The sequence below is a fragment of the Chelonoidis abingdonii genome, chromosome 10 (genome assembly GCF_003597395.2).
Source record: "Chelonoidis abingdonii isolate Lonesome George chromosome 10, CheloAbing_2.0, whole genome shotgun sequence".
NCBI lineage: Eukaryota > Metazoa > Chordata > Testudines > Testudinidae > Chelonoidis > Chelonoidis abingdonii.
The window spans coordinates 36,248,816-36,274,860 of NC_133778.1; the positions used below are offsets into that span (position 1 = coordinate 36,248,816).

Below are 26,045 nucleotides of genomic sequence, written 5' to 3' on the forward strand. Positions count from 1 at the left end.
ACCCAGGTGAGAATAAGTAGTGTTTTGCCAATTTTAGTAAAAAAAGGATCCTATGTTCTTGCCTGGAAAAGAGAGTTCTTCCATTTTGAAAATGGGGAAAACCCATGAAACTGCATCATTAAAAATAAAGATCTCGAATATGAACCATATGCAAAGGGCCAAATGCTGCTTGCCATCTCCATGCGAGTCATCTCACTGACTTCAAGGAGAATACTTGCAGGAGTAAAGTGAACACAATTTGTGTCAAAATAGACACTGAGGGCTAGATTGTCACAGCCTTTACTTGAGTAGGCCTCTCCCTTACTCCCTTCTTCAGCTAGGCTCTTATTGCCTCTCTGGCTGCAGCATGTAAAGCTGGGCTTATTTGTTCTGTGTACTGTTCTCTGAGCAAATGGGGCAGGAAGTGGGAGGAGCCCTGGCTTCACTGTCCAGATATTATCTGTCAGCTTTGTGTTCCTCAGGAACCAGGGCACAATAACCAGCCTCTCTGACTCACAAAGGACCCTCCCCCCAAGACTCTGCTTGAACCAAAGCCGATCAGAATAAAGAGACTTACAAAAAGCAATGAAAAGGCAGTGGAAGACACACCTAAACCCCTCTGGACAAGAGTGACAGGATTAAGGAAATGCCCCTAACCTCATTGGCATCAAGGATGGGACAGGAAGGCAGCTCTATTAGCATACAGAATGGAGAGCAGAGATTCCAAGGCAAGAACCGCACGGAACTCGGGGACCAGAAGAGCAGGGAAGCACTGCATGATGGGGGATCTCTGCTCCAGAGGTTAATGAACCCACATCTGCACACACTCAGCTCAGTAATTATCAGACCAATTCCAGTAATAAATCCTTTACTGATATCCAGAATACTGAAGCTGCCTAATTGCATTGTGAGCTCCCTGGAAGGAACACCGTCCATAGCCAGGAATGATCAGCTCCTATTGCCTAGCCTGAACAAAACAACTTTGGTATACTCCCTTGAGCCATCAGTTTACCGATAAACAAATCTAGTGTTCTCCCTTGAACCATTGTTCTTTCCCTACAAAAACCCCTACCCATGCTCAAGTAAGTGCTCTGATGCCTGGATCCAAAATCTGCATCAGTTCCATTGGGACTTCATCTTCTCCTGACTGATCGTGCTGGGGGCTCTGCCTGTCTCCAGCACTCTGGACCCTCAGCTACCACCACTCCCTGGGTTCCCTGACTGGTTGAAGCTTCACAGAGTGATGAAAACATCCCCTCTCTCTTTTTTTTTTCTTTTCTTCCTCCTCTAGGTATAGCTTTCTAACCCTGACTTGTGTGATCAGTTATAGTTTTCCAAACCTCACTTTTATAATCAAATTTAAGCTAGATTTAATATTGTAACTGTTTTGTTTGGTTGGTTCTCCTTGTATAGTTATTACCTGGCAATAAATAACTTTTAAGGTTAAGCTGGTTGCTTCCCTCCCTCTCTGTCCTTCCCTTTTGTGTTTTTGGCTTCCCCATTCACTCTGCAGCAACACTCCACTTACCTAAGCTAAAGATCCCTGTAGTGGCCAAAAATCCTGCGGGGTTTGCTTATCAAGTGAATTACTACCAGAACAACTGTAACATGAAAGTGGGGATAGGGACATGCTGAACCTGTGGCATCTGAAGGTGGCAGCTTGGAGGTGTTCGACCCATCCTGCTGAATCCAGGGACATACAAGTGGCCAGCTAATTGGCCTGGTCTGCTCAGATGTGCTCTGTTAATATGTGTGTGCACGCTCATCTGATTCTGTGGCTGGAGGAACCCAGCCCTGGGAAACCTAGTCCTGCAGGATAGCTCCACTGGGAGGGAACTTGCAAAAGGGAGAAGTAGAGCTGTGTATGAGAACACTAGTGAACAAGCAGTACGTTGATAGAATTACAGAACCACACCCACCTCAGAAGAGTAACCCTAATAAATGAGCATACCCCAAGGTATTGGGCAAATCTGGTAACACGGAGTAGCTGGCTGGGTGCACAGAGGTGAGCAAGCTTTTTCACAAAAAGTAACTTGCTTCCTCCCTCAGAGGTAGCAAAAAATGCCACTGATTAATTGAGGCAAACTACATATAACGGATAAGAATGACCTTGTTTATGCAACTAATTCTCCATGTAAGGGTTTGGGGTTTTTTTATGCCAAAAACCAGTGCCATAGAGAGGTTTGGGGGGGCCCAGGGCAAAATCTGAAACTGGTGCTCCCCACCCTTCCAAAATTACCACTGAAGGGACCCACAGTGTGGTGGATGGGTTGAAGAGCAAGCCTGCCCCACATTCACCTCCAGGGGCGGCTCTAGGCACCAGCGCACCAAGCGCGTGCCTGAGGCGGCAAGCCACAGGGGCGGCTGCCGGTCACTGTGAGAGTGGCAGTCAGGCTGCGTTCGGCAGCATGCCTACGGGAGGTCCGCTGGTCCCGTGGTTTGGGCGGCAATTCGGTGGCAGGTACGCTAAAGGGGCGGGACCGGCGGACCTCCCACAGGCATGCTGCTGAATCTGTGTTATCAGCGGACCTCTCACAGGCAAGCCGCCGAAAGTTGCCTGACTGCCGTGCTTGGGGCAGCAAAATACATAGAGCCTCCCCTGTTCACCTCCCAGCAGTTGCTCCTGTCCCTCTGGGCTGGGCTCAACTCCCTGTTCCAGGCCTGGCAACCTGGCACACGGGGTCACTCAAGATTTGGTGCATGTATGACTTAATTTGAGGTCCAAAATATAGTCCAGTATGATATGCAGTATTAAAATGAAGAATGCAGTGTATTTACTAGATATCAGATTAACATCCCTTAAAATTTACACTGCGACAGTTCACTATTTGTATATCTCCAAGTTTGTAACTCATAATATTGCTTACAATGGTGTTCTCACGGAGAGTTCACCCAGCCATTTGTTTGGAGCTGTTTTTCCCCCATGCTGTTCACAAAATTACCCTGAAGAAAGAAAGGGAGACAAAGAGCTTCATCAGAAGGTGTAGTAAAACCCACATCATAGCCAGTTTCTGAGAAAGGAGAGAAAAAGAGCTGTGTTAAATGTTATCAAGGGCTGCTGCTTCTGAACTCCCAACTCAGGCAAAACTCCACAATGGGAGAGTTCTTTGAGAACTTAGAGAAATAAAGCTGTGAATTTACACCAATATTGAAAAAGGCTTTTTAAATTAAGATTTTTACCTCATAGAAATGATTATTTATCACCATTATGCAATAACGAAGACTTTTGAAAATTGTTAATGTTATCATGGTACTCGAACCAGTAATGCCTCTGTGATGATGGGACATTTAGAAGGTATTTGCATGATTAATTACAATCTAAGGAAACTCTTTTAACCATGAAAAAGTGACTTGGGATGAAAGTTGATATACAAAATTTGTTTTTAACCAAACCAAATGTAAAACAGTTTCAATTGCCTGTGGCATTTTTAGATCTAGAGTTTCAAAAGTGTACTGTAACCTTCCTTCACTTTTACTTTTTTTGAGCCAAGTTATTGACAACCACCTTGTCAAGTTATATCAATGGGGACACATCAGAATTTCTTGAGAAATCAAATGTAAGGTTAAGCAGTTCCACCATGTTAGTGGCCTGATGCAAAGCCTGTTGAAATAAATGATGACTCCCACTGATTTCAGTGGTCTTTTGAGCAATCCCCAAGAATACAAGAGGCAACCAAGAGATGCCAATGTGCATTTATTGATATTTTATAAATAATTTTTAAAAAATGTAATCAGTCCTTTAAAAAAAATTTAAAATAAAGCAGGAGACACTGTTGGCCACACTCATAAATGGCTTAATGGCAGTGCTAATTTTGTTGAGGAGCACTCAAGCTGATTTTCAGTTCCCTTTCCTTGGGAGTTATTCACTGCAGGATGGGTTAGGCTCTGTGTCTAGGTGTGTACTGGGGTAATATTGTGACTGATAAGAAGTCCCAAGCTCCCATCTGCTATTCTCCTTCAGCCTAAACTTCCCTGGCATCAGCACTGCCTCAAAGAAGTGCCACCCCTCAGCTCATGGCAATTACCCTCTGACCTATTGCACAGACATATAGTGCTGATAGGCTACCCAGCAGAATAGCATCCCAGCCCTCCCACTACAGACATTGCCCCTCTCTAGGGTCCAGACAACAATTCTTTATCCCCAGGGCCAGCTCCAGGTTTTTTGCCGCCCCAAGCAAAAAAACAAACAAACACAACCTCCGAGAGCACAACTGCTGAACCAAAAAAAAAAAAAAAAATTTCCCGGAATGCTGCCCCTGGAATTGTGCCACCCCAAGCACATTTGCTGCTTTGCTGGTGCCTAGAGCTGGTCCTGTTTATCCCTGCTCCTGCCAGGTGGAGAAGTGAACAGCAGTCCTTGGGCTGGAGTGGTTAAAACACCTTCCCCCTTCATAAAGAAGTAAGGGTTGGCTCACAAAAACAATTTTCTTCTGCTCCCAGGGGTTTCTAGCACCAACTCTCATCAGACTAGGGGTGGGAGAGCCTCTGCGTAAGAAGCTTTCTTCACTCCCAGAGGATGGGAGGCAGGCGTTTCAGTGGGCAGAAGGACCAGCCACCCCACCATTTGGATCTAGCAGTGGCAGCTGCTTTTAGACTTCATGAACAGAAGCCACCACACTTCTTCCTATGTTTGGAGAATCCCAGCAGCAGCTCCTTTTATCCCCATGGCCTAACACATTTGGAACCACGGTGTTCATTAGATCAGTGGTTCTCAAATTATCAGAGGGGTTCTTGAACTGTGGGTCGGGACCCTATTTTAATGGGGTCACCAGGCTTGGCATTAGACTTCCTGGGGCCAAAGTCTGAGCCCCACTGCGCAGGGCCGAAGCTGAAGTCCGAGGGGTTCAGCCCTCAGTGGTGGGGCTCAAGTTACAGGCCCCTGCCTGGGGCTGAAGCCCTTGGGCTTTGGCTTTGACCCCCTGCTCTGGGCGGTGGGGCTTTGGCTTTGGCCCCCATGCAGGGTGGTGAGGCTCAGGAAGGCTCAGGCTTCAGTCCCCCCTCCTAAGGTCATTTAGTAATTTTTCTTGTCAGAAGGGTGTTGCAACGCAATGAAGTTTGAGAACTGCAGCGTTAGAACTCCCCTATAACGAACCTTTGTGTACACATGCATCTTCCACAGCAGCTGTATGGTTACATATACCAGCAGTGGAATGTTTACCTGCTAAATACGTTTTTTTAGGGACAACATTTTCAAAAAGAAATCCTTTCTTACTTAAGTCTGGACAGAATACAGAAAGAGTTAAGGTACAATGTGTTTTTAACCAACAATTTAAGGCCTAAGTTAACTGTGCATTGTCTCTTTAATATGCAATACGATTCACATTTTCAGGTTAGCTTGTGCTCAGTACTCAAGACTGGATTTAAGTTTTCCTTTCTGAGGACCCAATTCTGCAGGTGCTGAACTCTCTCCATTCCCATTAGCTTCAGAATTCCCTTTTGATGCTGCTGTAACGTGGAAATGGAAACATGTAGCAGCTGTCTGAATTAGTACCAACAGTTTTCTCCAAGCCAGTGGTTTTGTATCTGATCAAAAGAAAACATAAATTTCCTTTCTACTGAGGCCTACTTAAGATTCTGGCCAGGGCATTAGGTTTTATGCAATTTTTTTTTCTTTGCTATTTGAATGACCATGACTGGCTAGAATATTTAATATTAGTGGCATGCTGAAGATTTGAGAGCCATGTCAGGCATAGTACAGAGACATTTGAGAGGCAGGAAATGTCAAACCACAATGTCTATCCTACAAACTCCAGGGTTTTACAGAAGTATTGTAAATATTTATGCTCAGATTCTTCTGAATGGTATTTGGTGCAGAGATTCAATACATTTTAATATCAGTTCCACAAAAGTCATACTGATAAGGCCAAAGCTGTTGAAAAGGTCCTTAAGGCAATCAACCAACTTTCTACATTAAAGATAAAACTAACGCTAGATTGTTACAAAACGTTATATTCTTCTCTAAGTCACACTCATGTAAATTCAGACTAAAAAATCAATGGAGGCATTCCAGATTTACACTGTGAGCAACATTTGGCTCATATTCCTTCACGCTGCTATCCCTTTGACCAAGACTGTGCTCAAAGTGAGTAAATATGGAAGTAATGTACTATAACTTATAGAATATGTTGTATTGTTAATTCACTTTCTTTTGATATTGACCATTCTCATTTTTTATGATGGTTGTCTGGTGAATGGAAATAGATTATGTCTTTCAAAGACTTATTTAACCAAAGAAACAATAAATGCCATTTTCTTCTGTTTTTCTTTTGTGTAAGAAATTGTGTTGACTCAGGTTAGTCTTCTCCTTTCCCTGTTTCAACCTAAAATAGATAGATTTTGTGGCTACTATTCTTGTGGACAAGCAAATACTAGTTTATTGCTTTAAGGATATTCACCTATCCAGCAGAGATGCTCTTGCCCTTTTTGCATTTTGGAATTGAATGACATGTCCCAAGGATTGTATTCTTTCACATATGTTCCACATAGCTTTAACTTTAATGTAAGAACCCTCATAATACGCTTTTCCAGTTTAAATTACAAAATACCCTTTCTCTGTTTCTCCAACACTTACCCATGTTGGACTTCACTAAAGTTGTGCATACTTGTTTTCGTGTCTCTGTTATTGTCAGTTGTATCCAATTGCATAGTCTGGCCAACTAGAATGTAAGTTGGTGTTGTTGTATACAAGAAATATTAGCAGTATGTTATGATGCTGCATGTTAAATGGTGTTTTGACTATATTAATGAGTCTCTTGGTTAAAATTTAGTCAAGTAATAGCCCTAGAGCAGTGGTTCTCAGACTTTTGTACTGGTGACCCCTTTCACATACAAAGCGTCTGAGTACTTATAAGTGAAAAACATTTATTAATATATTTAACGCCATTATAAATGCTGGAGGCAAAGTGGGGCTTGGAGTGGAGGCTGACAGCTTGCGACCCCCCATGAAATGATCTTGAGACCCCCTGAGGGGTCCCAACCTCCAGTTTGAGAACCCCTGCCCTAGCGTATGTACCTTTGATTTATGGACAAGAAGTGGAACAATCAAAATTATAATAAATACATGGGCAAAACTGCAATATTTAGGAACTGCTATGAGAAGTCTTGCTAACTATACTGAATTGCCAAAAGACTGAAGTCCTACCATTGATTTGTCATCCTACAAAATGGAAAGGAGAATAGAGACAGCTTCCTCTGGGGAAATGAATGAAGCATAGACCCAAGTGCCAACAGCAAGAAGTGCAATGACATACTGTGACAGTGACATTTGTCACATTAATACTAAATACCTCTGAGCTCAAAATAGACAAGTGTAGAACACCAATGGCAAATTTCACAGTGTCCATAGGCAAGCCAACAAAATGACAGGAATGTGTTTCCAAAAGATACAACATATGATTCTATTTTACCAGAGAGGCACGTGATTACACAATAATGGTCAATAATGTCAATAGAGACAGATAAGACTGTAAAAGATTAATAGAAAAAATAGTGAAATGTAAATTATGAACCAGATGGTCCTTTACCTGGGTTATGCCTGTGTATGGAACAAAAAACTCCATAAGATAACCCTCAATAAATTTCCTAAATATTCTTCTGTTTGTTGGTGAGGTTAGCTAGTGCAGAAGAAGCACCTGGACTACTTTGATTGGCAAGAAGTAGCATCAAGGAAATGTCAAAGGATTTTGGTGCTTTCTAAATCCCCTGGATTTTACTTTAACCACCTTCCGAATAGGAATTCTTGCTTGCATATGACAGCATCTGCTCCTACTCAGAATTGTTTTGTCATGAGAAAGAAAGGAAAAGAAAGATGCAGCAAAATCCACACTGGGTGAATGCTACAAAAAGTGTGTTAGTCAATAGAGCTACACCAATTTACACCAGCCAAAGATCTACCCAGGAATTCTGGGTTGCTTAATTATTACACCAAGCTTCCACTGTTCCTTTAGCAATTTGAGCTAGAAGTGAAGACTTTAATGCCATTTACTTCAGTTGGAGTTGAGGGTGTTTAGCACCTTGCAGAAGGCTCTCAGCACCTCATAGGCTTGGCCCGACATGCAGTCTATTCCAGATGAGCTATGTCACTAATAATTCCTTAGAAACAATCTGCTCCACTTTGTATTTAGCTGTGACACTCTGAGTACCTTTCCCAGACCTGAAGAAGAGTTCTGTGTAAGCGCAAAAGCTTGTCTCTTTCACCAACAGAAGTTGGTCCAATAAAAAATATTACCTCACCCCTCTTGTCTCTCTGTTAAATAAAGATGCCAGATTCCTAGTCAAACAATAGTTCTCTCTTTATAAAGCACAAGGTGTCTTTTGAAACTTACATGAGAAGAATCTGAACAGAAAGTTATATCAACATGATCTCAGTGTAGACCAGGGGTGGGCAAACTTTTTGGCCCGAGTGCCACATCTGGGTGGGGAAATTGCATGCAGGGCCATGAATGTAGGGCTGGGTTAAGGGGTTGGAGTGCAGGAGGGAGTGCAGGGTGTGGAAGGGCGTGCGATATGCAGGAAGGGGCTCAGGGCAGGGGGTTGGGGTGCAGGATGAGGTGCAGAGTGCGGGAGGGGGCTCAGGGCAGAGGGTTGGGGTGCAGGGAGGGGTGCAGAGTGCGGGAGGGGGCTCAGGGCAGGTGGTTGGTGGCTCAGGGTAGGTGGTTAGGATGCAGGAAGGGTGCAGGGTGTCTTGTGGGTCCTGCCAGTTTTCTCTGTCTGGTGGATGGAGATTATGGTTATGAGAATGTTCTTGTTTCCTTCATGTTCATGTTTTTTCAAAAGACTTGTCTGGAGGTAGTGAGTTCAATTAAGAACCTTCATGTCACATTTGACTGCAACCTTTTAATGAAGAGCTAGGGTTGTTATAAATAGGATTGGTACACCATTTATTATAAACGTTGTCAGAATTTTCTCCCATACGTAAAACAACTTATCCTTAATTTGGAAATGACTTAACCATTTTGGAAGAAATTCCCCGCCCCCTCCAAAAAAAAAAATAATTAGCCTCAGACAGACATCCGCATGGGAAATTTCAATCCAAACAGTTAGTGATTGGCAAAGTTATGAGCAACTGAAAAAGATCATTGTCAGAGAGTGAGTAGTGTCAGGCTACCTTTATAATAGGTGGCAACACTAGTCTGTATTTATGTGCTTACACTAATGGTTGTGCACATGTCGACCCTTTTCTTGCGATGACCTCAGAGAAGCAACCTTTATTACTTGATTAATATAGTTCACTTTTAGCAGGACTTCCTGCAGGGTTTCTCCAGAGCTTGGAATTAGTTCAGACTGCAGAAGTACATCAGAAATACATCTGCTCACTGGCTTGATCAACTATGCTCATATTAAGCCAACTGTGGAGTTTTTCATAGGCTGACTATAAAGTGAGCAGGCTTTCATTTCACCCTGTTTTATAAGCCTTTAATGGTACATTGAACTTCATGCTGACTGACACCACCTTCAGTTTTAGGTTGGGCTGTAATTATGTCGTTCCTGTGATGGACCCTAGGATGTCACACCTGTTCCATCCTCGACAGACCTCTCAGTCTGGCCTTCTTCATTTCTACTCTTCACAACTTTTCTTCCCCAAATTTATTTTTAAATGACCACTGTTGTCCCTTTGTATCCTCTACCCTCTACCTCGTGAGACACCCTGATTTTATGTTTCATTTTGAATTATTGTCTAGCAACCTAAAGGAATTGATGGGCCAGATTCATTTAAATAAAATTATTATTAGAGATTCAAGTCATGCAACATTTCCATTGACATTAGTAGGAATTCTGCTTGAGTAGACTACAGGATTTGGCAATTAAGTATTAATAGAGGTGAGTGGTTTTCCCCGGTTCTCTCAACACTTCCGCAAGTGTGTTTTGGCCTAGGAGAGTGCAATAGGCGTATTTTCATATTTCAGATTTATCTGAAACAACGAAGTTTATTATGAGGCTCCCTTTGGAAGGTCACATGCAGATTATTGTCCCCTCCCGCACACTAAGTGCTAAACACAAAGAAGTATTTAAGTATTAAATATGTCTGATAAAGTGTAGCTAAAATAGGTTTACTAAATACATATTTTATGAGTGTGTGTGTTTATATGACAAAAGAATGCACAATATGGCTCATCTAGATTTTTCAAGCATCTGCTTTGGTGATGTCAGATCTAAGTAATACTTAACATAAAAGTGACTGAGGTCAGAAACAGGTTAAACAGAGAACTGAAATAGGAAGAGAAGATGAGTATAATTCTAATTATATAAAAAACAACTTCATTGTTATAAATCAGACTTCACCAGGATTTTTTTTTTAGTCACTCCTATTTCAAGACTTGAGTATGTGTAAGAAAAGATGCAGGTTCAGATTCTGTTCTTTACCACCTAGAGGGGCACCACAGAAAGTCCAGGCCAAGGGCAGGCTGTGACTTTAAGGCACATTTGTGCCCTGCTGATTCTAGGTTGTCCAGGGGCTGTAACAGCCCTTGCATTACTTAGGTAGCCCAGGGATCTCTGTGCTATGGCACTGCCCCCCTATTCCACCTCCAGCAGTCCTCCAACAGCAGGGTTTGTGGGGATGGGGTCCAGCATAAGTATCTGACCTTTTAACTTTTTACAGGAGTTGTTTTCTACTACAGAATGGTGTGGGGATCTGGCTGGTGAAGAGACTATCTAGTTCCCTTGTGTGGGGGCAATCACATGAGGCAGACCAACACTTGGCCTATTATGGTGAAATTCTCGCTGGCCTCATGCAGGCTGTTTAGAGTCCCTACAGGCTGCCAAATTTCAGATTGCATTGTCTTTTCCTTGTCTCTGAAGCACCATGTACTTTTATAGCACTGTGTAAATAACAACATGAATTTTAAAAACCTCACAGGCAATGGACTAATCAAGCCATGTACTGCTCTTGATCTGTACAGTTCTCATTGATGTCAGGAGAGGTACGTGTATGGATTTAGAGTTCGTAGAATGTCCACAGAATATAAGGGTTCAAATCTTTAATTAGCTTGGAAAAATCTCTGGTTTTGGCAAATGTTTCTGTGAAGTGCAAATTGCTGTTATGCTTTGATTTGATCAGAGACATGGATATAAGAATTGCCAGACGCTGTACAGATGCCAGAATGTAATGTGATTTGGGTGAGTGTTCACACTTAACCATATTGCAATTGATTTTGGTCTGTAGATTCTTGAATTTAATAAAACATTTATATATTCCACCTATTTTTAAGAATAAAGGAAGTGTTTAAATGGTATCGCTGAGTCTGCTTTTTGAGTCAGGACGAGTGAAAACCAAAGTTATAGTGGTGGTGTAGCCGTGCTGGTCCCAGGGTATTAAAGAGAGAAGGCGAGTGAGGTAGTATCTGTTATTCGACCAACTCTTGTTAGTGAAAGAGACAAGCTTTCTAGCTCCACCTCTCAGCAGATTAGCTATATCAGCTTATTACTAAGATTGCATTATTTTTACAAAATATGCTATACACATTTACTGATGCCAGTATGCTGTGATGTACCATTATAAATCATTAAAACCAAGCTTCAGTTGCAAAAATAAATGAAGAAAGTACATTTTGTAAATGTGTCTCATTGGATTTTTTTAATAGTATATTTATTTGTTTTCTGAACAATGTGTACAGTTCAACCATTTGTAGTGGATTTCCTAGTCATTTGGTGCAAATTAGATAGGGTAAGAAATTACCCCCAGAAGGAATTACCTTTCATGTTGCTAGTACTTCTTCAAATTGAAAAAATGCTTGCTGATTGTGCTTTGGATTGATAATTGGATATAGCAAGGATGAGTAACTTCATCTGTTGCAGAATGGTTTATATAATAAGCTGCATTTTTCCCATGGATTTCACACTGATGGTCAGTCCATTGGCATGACTATAGCCATAGCTATGCTTCCCCACTTATTGCACCTTCAAGCACAGACAGAATATATTTTCCTTACTCAAGCTTTGGACTTGTTAGCAGCAGCTCCTTTAAGAGTTTTAATGTCAGATATGAGCTGATAGAGTTTCTTGTGCAATAAAACCTTAGTGTTTGGTAAAACATTCACAGATCCAGATTGCAACAGTTGAGTTCCCTCAGCCTGTTTTGTAGTGCAGAAGGAACAGCAGAGAGAGTACAGGAAAACAGCTCCTTCTTAATATGTTCCTGTGTCACACTGAAGCAAATTGAAATGAACCTGTCATTTTTCTCTGTGTTCTTTCCCATCATTGCTGCTTTTGACAACATATCTATGACCAAGCATAAGACTTTTCCTTTCTATTCAGTCTGCTCTTCCTGCCTTGTTTGTTTAGCTATGCTACAATTCAGTATTTTGTTATTGGATCACCACTTCATGCTGGAGAATTCAGATGTCAAAAACAGTGGATTGTGACATCACTGAAGTGTTTAGTGCGGTTTATTATAAACAAAGACACTTATATTTAAGGAAAACCCTTTTTAGTAACTAGAATGCATTACAGTTAAATAGATTCTGGCGAAGCACAATACAATATTCTTTTACGTTGATGTGCCAGAGGATCTTTTATTACTCACTCATCAGTCAAAAAAAAAATATTCAAATTCATGGTGACATTTCTTCAACTATTCACTTACATTCTCTTTTGGGAGTAAAACTACTGAAGGATCTGGTATACTATCAAGTCTTCACAATAATTGGCTAAAATATACAAGGGCAATCAGCACACCATTGTATATTTTTATAGAGCCAATTGTCATAGTGTCTAGCTTCTGTAATGGGGTACTTCTGAATGTTACCTGTCTGTTAAAGGGTCACAGAGTGCATCAGAAAACAGCTGTTTTGATATTGCAGTTGTAATTGTATATTTAATTTATTTGAAGCCAAAATGTGATAACTTTGTTCTACTCCACTCTATGATTTTGCAATAGAAGAGCCTTTTTTAAATGTCAATAACCACTAGTGATGTGTCAATTACTGTATTACAGTTTTGCCAGAGTCTGTTTAATATGGCTCAGAAAAGACAAAATAGGAGTGGGAACTGATTTTTGTTTTGCCAAATACTCTATTTAAAAGTGGCATAATTGCTTTAGAATTATATCGCTTAATTGTGAACCTTTATTCACTCATTTTATTCTTTATTATAAAGTTTTCAATACCACTGCACTGCATCTTGTGTAGTCATCTATAGATGTGCAAAGTGGGTGTAAACCACCATTTTTCTGAGCTAGTAGCATTTTATATACCAACTTTTCACAGGTGCAAATGATTATACACAAGGTGCACAGCCATGGAGAATAAGGCCTGGTGAGTGGTTGTCCATCTCACCAGATGGTAATTTGTGCTTATCAACCATTTTTGTTATGCTTGAAAATACATGATGTGTCTTCTTATACAACTTCCATCACCCTGGTGTCTGAATACCTTGGTCTAAAATAGAAGTTTTGCTCCTGACTCTAATGGTGCAGGACTAGGTTCCAAACTGGTTCTAAAAGTTATCTTGTAATAGGTTAAAAGTTGTCAAATCTCATGAATGCATCAGTTCAGAATTTTTCTTGCAGGCAATTTTTTTCTACCCAGATCCCTTCCCTGACTATGGTGTTCAGTGATGCATCACTAATAAACAAGTTTTCTACTTTTTTTTAAACAAAAACTAGACGGAGAGATGTAAAATTCTCCCAGTGCAGTGTTTGTTAATAAAAATTGAAAGTCTCATTCTTTTCCCTCTGATGGGGAAGAGGAGTCCCTTCAAGCTCCCTCCAGACCCCGCTTCAGGTCCTTATACAGCCTGTCTCTCCCCACTCTGGCAAACACCTAGTGGTGTTCTTGGAGCAAACAAAAGAAAAGTCCTCTCTCTTCTTTCTTCCCTTATGGCACAGGGGCATCTGTGGAAAAATAAAGAGAAGGCCCTACTTCCAGCCCCTCCCTGTGGGGCATAATGCTCAGAGGCTGGGTCATGCAGCTTCTGGAGCAGTGAGACTTGTTGCTGTCTCCCTATTGTAGAGCCTGTCTCTGCTATCTGAGGCCAGGTCTACACTGCGACTTTAAATCGGTTTAATGGCCGATATACCGATTTAACGCTGTATCCGTTCACACGACGTCGTCATTAATATCGAGTTAAACGCCCTTAAATCGATTTCGCGAACTTCTCGCCAACGAGAGGGTTAGGCTAGCAATAATTAACCGCTAAAATTCGATAGGATAACTCGGAATTGGTTTCATGTGACGGAAATCGACGTATATTGGCCCTCCGGCGGCATCCCGAGTGAGCACTGACCGCCCTCTGCGCACGCAATCTGAACTCGCGATGCAGACGGGGCCACCCGCGGGCCCCCCCCGCGTACAGGAAAAGCCCGCCCCGACTGTTTTGAATTACATTTCCTGCTGCCAAAAAGCGTGGAGCTCTCGATCAGCATGCTGCGATGCCAGTTTGAATCGGAAAAGAGCTCCAGCATAGACCATACGGAGTACTAGTGCTTGATCGCCCTGTATTGGTGGGAAGACAAATCTGTTGTATCCAGCCTCCGGTTACAGAAACGAAAATGCCCAAGCCGTTTGTAATAAAAAACTCAGGATACACAGCGCTGGCTGTGACAGCCGTAACGGGAAGCCAGAGACTCAAATGGACGCCCATGAAGGGAGGAGGGCGCGGACTGAGGACTCCAGCTATCCCACAGTCCACAGCAGTCTCTGAATTATTTGTGCCATTCTGTGGCTGAGCTCCCAATGTCTTGTCAGGTTTTCACACAGTTGTCTGGCGGGTGTTCAGGAACAGCTCCTCAGTCTATTTCCCGCACCACCACGTGAAAAAAAAAAGGGAAGATTGCTGCTGCTTATGGCGCTTTGGTCAATGCATCGCCGAAAAAGGCGCCAAAGCGTTGTCTGTGCCCCTTCACAAAGGCGAGCCCGTTGAGGCCTGCTACCAGCACCACCGGTGGCAGTGTTTTCTGCCCATCAGCGCACTGTGCCTCTCAACACGGAAGTGGGAACTATGGATAGTGAGGAACATGCTACCCACAGCTGCCACCGCCCTCCTGAAATCGAGGTATAGCTTTCGACCATGGACCTGCAAACAATCGCCATTTTCGGCATCCACTGTGGACGCGCTAAACCGATTTTATTAGATCTGTTTTGTAATATCGGTTTAAGCTAATTCGAAATAATCGTGCAGTGTAGACGTACCCTGAGGCACGGCTGACTTCTTCCAGTTCACCACTCCTTTCTGTGGCAGGTTTTCCTTTTCAAGCGCCCCTCTGTTCAGGCATAAAAAGCCTCTGTGTCAGTGTGAGGGCATGCCCCTTCATACCCACACCCTTTGGTCTCTTTGGCACTTTCATGCATTACAGTTGTGTTTTTACTTTTACTTTTCATTTCGAATGGCCTTTCCCCCTGTTCATAAGCATTCAAACTTACCAATTTGGATTTAATGTAGAAAAGAATGCAAAAATTGACACATTTGAAGATTGTCAATGGGAAGGCAACAATTGCTCTAAAGAGCAAACATAGCTTCTGTCTACAATGCATCATTTTAGTTTAAGGAGAAACACTATAAGAAAGAACAAAAGTAGAGTCTTTGAGAGAGAACAGAGTATGTGTGTGTGTCTCCTCTGTTGCAGGCTGCAGTAACTATGAGAACAAAATGATTACTTTAAAGGTGAAAAAGAAAACAAATACATCACAGTTTCATAGCTGCTACACACCAAAGCAACTCTATGTTTTCAGGAGATCCTCTCAGAATTCTAATCTTTGGACAAAGGCCAAGCGTAATGGAATGCTAAATTGTACTATGCTGTTCAGCCACTTGGTGGCATTGTTTAAAATACCTTATTTAAACGAACCTCAGCCATACCTGGCAGAGCATTAAAGGATCTTATAATGAACACGTCTGGTGTGTATAAGTAAGTACTGTGACTAGTCTGTATCTGGTACAGAAGTACATGACACCAAGTAAATGGACAAGGTGGAACCAACACAATGGTAAGGGAAGTATCAATCAAATCAGTAGGGTTCATCACATTGATTACTAGGAAGTTCCTGAAATTTTGGAATTGATCAGATATGGTCTTGACAGACAAACAAAGAAATTCCATTGAGTTAAGTGTTATGCCTCACTTTGCTCATTCAACAACCGCACAAAAGGTTGTTCTTGGCATAATACCAACCAGGTTAAGCAGCAACTGTTCTGTAAATATCACTGGACCTGAGGCTTCCATCTGTGCTAGGGTACCTATTACTAATGCATTACGGGAGCTCACCTAGGCCTCCAAGATTTTAACCTTGCTTTCCAAGAGAGTGTTATTTTTTTTTGTGCTTTGTTTTGTAAACAAAGTAGATATAATGCCATTCACATGTAAGTCTGATTGGATGTAGAAAACCAAACTGTTGTCATCAGTGATGTTTATTTTTGCATTAATCTCATCAGTTATTCCTTCCAAGGATGTCAAGATAGACCGATGATAGATTTTTTTCTGTTTAGCCCTGATCTCTTCCAATATCCCTCTAGTCATCTGATTGCCTTCTTCCTCTCCTTCAGCATCACTTTCAGACCCAAGGGGTTAGTCCTGGTACAGGTCTGAGTGCCCTCAGCTCTAATGGACTTTGACTTGGGGAAACTCCAGAACATTCAAGATTTTAATACAGTCTCAACCTGAAGACAGATTTCCACACTTGCTGAGAATCCTGCAATGAATGTGTCAGAATAATAGCAATGATCCTTACCAGCTGAATCCATAAATCCAGATAGTTTTGAGTCTGATTTGGTTTGGGGGCTAATGTTTGGAATAGTTCTTTCCCCCTAATCTCTAGGGACCATTCACAGCTAATTTGCTTTGTGTTTAGTTATATAATAGAAGACTTTAAGGGTACAGAGCACTTCCTGAGAGTTGCCGTGTCCTCAGACACATGCTAAATAATATGGATGCTTATGTTCAGTAGTGTTTCCTAATGACCTAAAATTTCTCTTTGAAACAGGTGATGCAGATGTACCTCCCATTTTGTGGAATTGCCATATCTAATGCCCAGTTATTTGCTGCTTCAAGGAAGGAATATGACAGAAGCAGAGTAAGTAGAAGGCAGCACGTTGGACAGCTATCAAATACTGTCGCATCCCTCTTTCCTTCAAATTCCAGAACAGATGGTTTTAAGGAACCAGTTATGTTTTATTTCAAAATAATCCAGAGAGAACCTTTTAAGGAGATGGTGAATGTCCTTGAGGCTACAGGCTTAGAAGGTGGTAGATAAATTTGCTTTTGATGTTAAATGTTTGTTTCCTGATGACAATTTCAAGTTTATCGTGCTAAGATAGGTGTGTTTAGAACCCATCCTGCAGAATAGAATGAGTTACATTTCCACAGATTCAGATCTTTTTAAAATTCCAGATCCTCAAACATCCTGGATTTGTAATATTTCATTTGTCTACAAGTGAGTTATGCAGGGTACCCCAAAGAAGTACAATCACAACCTTAAAGCCACACTATTATGCATTCTGTACATACCACATATATTTAGAAAAAAGATCATGGAAATGTTCTAGAGAGTTTTTTTAATTGTTTTTTTTTTTAAATCTCTCCTTCTGTGAAGCTAACCTCCTTGTGTTCAATATTTTCAATGAGTTCAATGGGGGCAAGATTTCACCCTATGTGTCCAACTAGTCATAATCTGTAAGGAGAGGGAAATTATAATAAACAAGTATTAAAACCTTTAAATGTTACCTTAGCTTTTTATATATAACAATGTAATCATAAGTATCTTGGTATCTAACAGGACCAGAGACCTTTGCTTCATGTCCCATTGGGAAGCTAGGAGTCTCCCCTTTCCAATAGTTTAGAGCTCTAGGTTGTAGGTCATGAGGTCTTTACCCCTGTACAGATCTGAGTATGGACCACTGCAATTTTGGGAGAGAGTGGGAGGAGGAGACATTTTTGTGGAAGTTTTTTTAACAATATGGTGACTGAAGCTGCTCAGGGATTTAGCTATTTGCAATTAATTCTTTAATGCTATCTAAACTTACAGAGGAGAGATTGAGGAGGAATTGCCAAGAGCTGTCAGTTGCTCTGTGGGACTTTATTAGTGGTAAAAAAATCAGTCTTTCATTTTGAGACTTGAGTTGATAGAAGCCAAATCCTCTGTCATTAAACCTTATTTTCTCTTGAAACTAAACACTAGTTGTGAAGTTTCCCTTTTATAGAAGCATGCTGACATTTCTGATGAAGTTGTGGCACAAAGAATTAAACAAAATAAAACATCTGAAATCATCAGATCACTCTGAAGGGAAACCCTTAAAGTGTTGATAATGGACTCTGGAGGAAGCCTCATTTTAATGTCCTTAGCCAGATGGGTAGTTTTAAACAGGAAAATATTACGGTGATTTTTCATGGCTCTTGAATACCTCCTTCCCTCCCCAAAATGCTTCACACTCACTCTTCATTAAAATATGCCAATTTCTGGAGATTGAGCAGCTTAGGGAATTGCCCTGGAGAGATAGATCCTTCCCTTTCTTGATCACTATTTCAACCTTAAGTCAGTATTAACAAAATCCATTGCCATTTGGCTGCTCTATGGTGACCTGCGTTCAGTGACACTGTAGAGTTGCAGGACGAGCACAAAACAATGGAACGTTGGTTTATACAGTTGCTATTTTACAAACTCATGAGTTATTGTTTTAAAACTCCTTGGTAGATTATGTTTTCGTGCCTAGTTTACTTTCCTTGAGACATTCCTTATTATATCCATTTCAAGTTGGCTCACATTTGGGGCCTGTCATCCCAGTTGTGGCTGTATGTATTACCTGAAGAAAAGTTTTGTGGAAGTTGCTTGATAAAATGTACATGGACATTCAAGCAAGCTCATCTTGATATCATCCTGGTTGTCAGTTTGAACTGCTTTATCATTTTTTTAGATGAGATTCAATTAAACTGAAGTAATTAAGTTGTCTTGTAAATATAGACCTTAATTTGATTTGGCAGTACAGCAAACCCCGAATAAGCCAACATAGAGAAGCTTGTATGGTTTAGATTGTAATCTATGTAAATCAAGATTTTCCCCATTTGGACCTAGTTTTCTTATTAGCATGGCTCAGACTACTAATTTTTTTTTTATATATATTTGGTGATATGGAGACACTTTAATGCAAGTGCTGTATGCAGTGACACAAAACAATGGGCCAAATTCATCTCTACTATAACTTAAGTGACTTCATAGGGTGCTGGAACTAGGAGTTCTGAGGGTGCTGCCGCACCTCTTGGCTTGAAGTGGTTTCCATTATATATAGGGTTTACCTTTTGGTTCAGTGCATCATAGCACCCCCACTATAAAAATTGTTCCAACACCCTGGGCTAATTTATACTAAAAAGAATTTGGCCCATTATATTTAAAATAGAAAAGAAAACTACGTTTAAAAATATTTTCAACTCATGGTTAAGCTGTCAGATTTACTCTTAAGGTGCAAATATAAGTTAAGTAGTAAATGTTGCCTGTGAAGGAAAGAACTATTGTGTTTGTGCCTTATTTCTTTATTTCCCATCTCATGTAGTATGAGAAAGGTCTGACAGCTTTTTAAAATTAAATATATATTTTCTTGTTTTACAAATGAGTCCCAGAGCTTGGGGTCCAAGCCCAAGCCCAGCAGTGTACACAGTAATGAAAGAGCCCTGGAGCCCAAGCTCTGTGAGACTTTTTATTACTGACCTTGGCACAAAAAGTGGGAATGTGCTAATAAAGTTTGCAGATGACACAAAGCTGGGAGGTATTGCTAACACAGACAATAACCGGGATATCATACAGGAAGATCTGGATGACCTTGTAAACTGGAGTAATAGTAATAGGGTGAAACTGAATAGTGAAAAGTGCAAGGTCATGCATTTAGGGATTAATAACAAGAATTTTAGTTATAAATTGGGGACATATCAGTTGGAAGTTGCAGAGGAGGAGAAGGACCTTGGAGTATTGGTTGATCACAGGATGACTATGAGCCGCCAATGTGATATGGCCTTTAAAAAAGCTAATGAGGTTTTAGGATGCATCGGGCAAGGTATTTCCAGCAAAGATAAGGAAGTGTTAGTACTGTAATACAAGGCACTGGTGAGACCTCATCTGGAATAGTGTGTGCAGTTCTGGTTTCCGATGTTTAAGAGGGATGAATTCAAACTGGAACAGGTACAGAGAAGGGCTACTAGGATGATCCAAGGAATGAAAAACCTGTCTTACAAAAGGAGATTGAAAGAGCTTGACTTTTTTAGCCTAACCAAAAGAAGGTTGAGGGGTGATATGATTAAATTAAATTAGTTTCTAAACTGATATAGTGAAATCAGAGCTTAAGCTGTGTGTAGACCACCTTAAATGCCTCTTTTTGAAAGATTTAACATTCTTGTGCCTTCAAATGAGGGCTGAGAAAGTTCCTGCTGCAGTCCTCTAGTCCCTCCCGCAAAAACAGGGAAGGCGAGGCTGGATATTCCTGATATTTCTAGAAAAAAACTAGCAAACACAAAACAAAACACATTTCAGATCTCTTTTGCACATCATAATGAAGAGAAAGAATGCAAACATAAGGGGCTAAATCTCCAGCTAGTGTAAATCAGCACACCGCCTCTTCAAGGGAGCTGCGCCTACGTGTACCAGCTGAGGATCTGGTCCAATGTTTTTTCCCAGTTTGCAGATCACCTTCAAATACCTCCCTATCTTCAGTGGAAAATGTTCATGTGGAATGTTTTTGCATGTCTGGTACCTTTTCACTAGATCTTATGTCTATTTTGAATTGAGAAAATGGGTTCATTCTTACTTGAAAAGGTTTATGAAAGCTGATTTTAAAATCAGGATCAGAGTGACTATCTAATGTAAAAATATTTACATGTCTTGTCTCTCTAGACATCTCATGTCTTGTGTTTGAAATTGCAATACACTTTTTAAAATAAATGAGTAAAGCAAGATTATTATTATAGACAACATCATAATATTCTAAAACAAATCTTGGCCACTCAACCATAGGTCAGCACATGCGGACGTGTTATTAAAAGACACAGTTTTCCATCCCATCATGAAGCATATTAACCTTGGTAGCTAAATACTCCTATGAAACTTTGAAACACTCTCTCTTCTTGTATCCAATTCAAAATCTATTGAAGTGAATGGAAAAAATCCCATGGACTGCAGTAGAGTTGGATTGTGCCTTATGTAGGGCCAAACTCAGCCATCATTATTCAGTTCTTACTCTTTTTTCAAGAACTCCCATTGATTCAATTGTCACTAAAATCAGTAAAAATTTTGCTTGAATGAAGACATCAGGGGAGTTACTCTAGATTTTCATCAATGTAATGAGATCAGAATCAGACGCAAAGAGTGCACATCTGTACAAATAAATCATTTAATTGTTGTTTCTACAACCAAAGTAATAATTTCCTGTCCTCTTATGCAGGCTTTGTTGGAGGTAGTTAATGACCTCTTTGAGGAACAGACAGACTTAGAGAAAATTGTTAAGAAAATCATGCATCGAGCCCAGACTCTGTTGAAGTGTGAACGATGCTCAGTTTTACTCCTGGAAGACATTGAATCACCAGTAAGTGGCCCTTCAAATTTTAGAGAAGGTCTAATACGTGAGTGGTATAATGTCTGGTTTATTATGGTGAGGCTTTTACATATAATGTAAGTACAATATTGCACAGTGAATGTTTTTCAATATATAGTTCTTATTTTAAGTTATATAGACTTTATATTTATATTTATTTTTGTCAAGGCAAAACCACACCATCTGTTTCTAGTCCCTTTTGCTCACCTAAAGATATTTACTGTAGTCACACCAAGTTCTTTATGGAATTGACTTCAAGAGGATTGATCCAGTTGTAGTTATATAGTCCTTACTTGCCTGTTTGTTGTTTGTTTGTTTGAGGTTTGTTTTGAGACTCTGGTCCCCGCATGATGGTAGTAGCATTTAACTGAGAAGCAAACTGCCATTCTGGTGTGGCTATAAAAACAATTAAGATGGATTAAAAACATTTGTCTTCTGTTTTCTTTTTCTCCACAATGCAATTGGTCTAAGGAAAAAAATCTGTCTTTGTTGTATCATCTTCCTGAAACTCACTGCTAAAATTGTCGTTTTTGAAAATATCTTACTGAATTGGTGGTGCTTGAAAAGCAGCCTTAATATACAGAACCAGTTCCAGAGAACCATAAGCCAGTTATTTAATGTGCATCTTTTGGAACCTAGTTCATTCTGCATGCATTTCAGCAAATAGTCAGTAAATGCCTTTGTAACTATTTTTGTAGTTTTGCATCTTTTATTTTTGTTCAAAGGTAAATTCACAAATATTTCCCTGAATCCTTAAGTATTTTCTGTTCAAATAGACAACATTTTGGTTTCATGTAAAAATTCTTTTTGGGGGTGGGGGAAGGGAGCATGTGTGTGTGAACATTTAATCACATAATCATGTTGCTGTTGCCCTGAGGCTACAGTGTTCTACACCTCTATTGCATCCCTCCTGTCTGGGGTTGCTCCATCTCCACTCTCTCCTGTTCTCTTTTGTCCCATCCACATTTTCCCCTGTATAGAAAAGTGGGAGAGGGACAATGCAGCTAGGCTGTGTCCTCTTTGCACACACATCCAGTGGAACAGCACTGGATCTGTTGAGTTTGGGGACTTCGGCGGGACTGGCCCCTACATTTTCTAAACTTTTCATTTGACTGGCAGTTTCTGGAATTGTAAGTGGGGTAAGAGTTAAAGATACATGTTTCTTTCTGAGCCCATATGTAAATGTATTATTAATTATTATTGTTATTACTGTGACTTTGGAAAATAGCCTGTTGGATGGGATACATGCCATCGTGTTCTTTCAGGGATGTGAGCTGCAGATAAACTCCTGGCAAACATTAAAATTTGTGTCACTGGAGATGGCATTAATTGTAGCTGGGAACAGCCCATGGTAATACAATGTGGCTATTACTTATAAAAAAACATGTTTATCTGAAGTTCATAAATCAAGAAAAGATGGTTGAATGGGGAATATTCTGTCCACTTAAAAAAGGAATAATTATTCTACTCTAAAGTTATGTTAAAGACCATGAGGTTAACAATATAAAAGTTCTTATCAAGAATTTGATTTCATGCACCATTTCAGCCTGTGCCTTTACAGAATCTCTGCAACACTAACACTTGCAGTCTACTGAACATTTCTTTAAGGATGTACACTAGTTCTTTGTAAGTCTGATAATTGGGCATCTCTGCAAGGGCTGTGAATCATAACTCCAATACACTGGAGGAAATATAAGTCATTGAGGCACCTGGTGCCAGCTGTTGAAAGCCAGAAATATTCTCTATAGGCCATAACATGCCATCAGCTGTTAAGAACAACTCCCCACTGAAATTAACAAATTGATTTAAACTGGAAGTTATACTTAAAAGTTGTTGACACTATCTAGCCATATTACATATATTAGAGGAAGTTCAGTTGGAGTTAATCTGGTCAACTGATGTTGTTGTGTTTCTCCTCTTGATTATTTCTGGTTGTTTTTCAGATTATTTAGCTGCTTCAGTTATGGGCTGTGATAGAATGAAGAGCTGGTCCTTTGAAGTCACTGGGAGTCTCTCTATGCTGTAGCAAAACATTTTATGAAAAATACTATTTTGGGAAAGAGTATGAAAAAAATCAATCGGGTATCTTTATAGTTTGCTTATGTTGCAATGTAAAGTTTGAACATGAATAGTCCACCTGAGGAATGTGCGATTGAACATTCAGTCTAAGATCACTGGCTAAAAATATAATTAATATATAAAACATTATATTGCTGCTGACTACGTATGTAATTTTTCATGAAAAATCTCAAGTTCAGATAGAATGATTTTTTTTTTTTAATATGACAGGTGGTGAAGTTTACAAAATCCTTTGAGTTGCTGTCTCCAAAATGCAGTGCTGATGCTGAGAACAGGTTAGAACTCATCTTCTACGGTAATGGATTGATGGTTATGTCATAGTGATTTACAGATGTTTGCTCTATTAAACCTTGGTATATTTTCTTATGAAACACTGGACTGATTTGATTAAGATCAGCCTGATCCAGCACTTTTTACCCAGGCAAAACTCCCATTTATTTCCAAGGGAGTATTGCTTGAATAAGGTTCCACATCTACATACTGCCTTTGTGTCATTGTGCACTGCTGATGAGCCAGGGAAGATCTGATGTCCCTTTATTGTTCATGAAGAACACTACCCAGTTTATAGTGACAGAGATTTTGCTTTGCTTGGTGAGTATCAAAGTAAAAATAATTTAATACAGTTGTATTTTATGTATGGAATGATTTCAGATTTGTGCTGCATTGATTGAATGTAAAATGTTTTACTGCAGTAGTGTCAAAGGTTTGGGCATCAGACTGTTTTTATTTCTGACCCCCACTGAAAGGGAAAAAACATACAGACCTCTTGAAACAGATGATAGTGAGATGGTAAATATATGTGGCTGCGTGCCAGCTGGGAACCAATCTAAAGGTATACCAGAATCCATCCTTACTTTCTAAACTTATCTGTAAACCTGATCTTGATAAAAAATAATTAATAGATTGGAAACAGTAGTGCAAACAGATGTTTTTTGCATAACCAAGGCTATTTTCCAAGCCCCCAGTCCTGCAAGGTACTGAGTGTTCCTTGTGAGTGTTCATTGATCCTCTAAAGGCCCCAAGAAACCAACTGATTGGGAATTCAGGGGTATCATTGAAAGATTAAGGTTGAGTCTTAAAACTGAATCTTACTCCAAAAATTTCACTGAAAGCAGTTTGTACAGATTTTGAAATTTATATTAGGAATATAATATGAATGCTACAAAAAAAACCTCCGTTTCTATCCTGCTAACAATAACTTGGCAGGCAGAGTAGAGATATGGTTCGTATACATACACTCAAAACAATGCAAAGTTGCTAAATCTAATTTTATGCCCTGCCAGCTTTGTCACTGCCCCTTTTAAGAACAGACTAAACTAAAATTCACTTTTCTTAATGCTATACTACGTCACTTCCAAAACTGTAAGGAAAGATCCCACTCATAGCTACCACAGTGATTAGAAGCATTATAGGTTAGATAATTATAATGATAGTGCTCAGTACTTTATGAAAAGCATTTCATCCATAGATCTCAAAGTCCTTTACAAAAGGTGGGTAGCATTATATCATCCTCGTTTTATGGATGGGGAACCTGAGCATCAGAAGGGTTCATGTGGCCTTGGGAAGGCCACATGAAGTCAGATGCGGAGCCAGGAATGGAATCCATGTCTCCTAACCCCCATCTGTGCCCTATCCACCAACAGAATGGATAGGATAGAGGAAGCAAGGAGTAAAAGGAAAATGAGCAATAAGAAATGAGAATGCTCGGTGTGTGAATAATTGACTCGCTAGTTCATGTGAGAATTATGAATTATTGCTTTTGATCAGGAGCCTTAGAATAGCAATGGCTCTTTCCTAAAACAGTTAATGGGGAGGAAGGGTGTTTGTGTTAAAGCATGGGACCAGGACTTAGGACAAAGGATTCTATTCCTCATTGTGCCTCAGATTTATGTTTTGGCCTAGACAAATCATTTAGTCCCTTCCACATTTGTGTGTGAAGAGGAGCCTGTGCCATGGAAGGAAGGAGTTGCTTGCCACAGAGCTGGAATCTCATGTCCCATGGGGTTCCAGTTTTGCAAAGGAACTGAAGATGGGGTAGTGAGCAGGTCATCCTCCTTTGGGTTCTCACTCCAATTCTTGGCTGTTCCATCTTGCACTGCGCTCCCCTTCACACTCTGGGACATTCCATTCAGGCTGGGATTTGGAGGAAGCCACAGTAGAGTTCGCCCTAGATTCACGCTTTGTAGGCGCTGTGCTGGGTTGTAAGATTGAGTCCATAATTTATTGTGTGTCTGTGCCAGTACATATAGGGTAGCAGAGATTCTGATTTTCAAACTTCTGATATAAAATTTCAGAAGTTGCTATAGAATATATTGACACATTTTCTGATGCTGTTGCTTACATATGATTGAGTCAAGAGTAACTTCATTTTAACCTAAGGTATGTGAATGAGCACATGCAGGCATGGTATCAGTTTTTTCAATATACATAGTTGTGTATGCTCATGTAGCTCAGATTAGCAAACCCTGTATCTCTAGTATAAA

The 26,045-nt window shown here is 40.3% G+C and overlaps 1 protein-coding gene across 2 annotated transcripts in view; it reads left to right on the forward strand.

Annotated features, from left to right (window-relative positions):
• The window catches only part of PDE11A (phosphodiesterase 11A), a 227,533-nt gene that overhangs the window by 94,923 nt on the left and 106,565 nt on the right, over window positions 1-26,045 (forward strand). For both annotated transcript variants that reach the window (XM_075070082.1, XM_075070083.1), the window contains exons 3-5: window positions 16,896-16,985; window positions 21,334-21,474; window positions 23,773-23,837. In XM_075070082.1, the coding sequence (XP_074926183.1) occupies window positions 16,896-16,985; window positions 21,334-21,474; window positions 23,773-23,837 (296 nt within the window). The remainder of the gene's footprint in view (window positions 1-16,895; window positions 16,986-21,333; window positions 21,475-23,772; window positions 23,838-26,045) is intronic.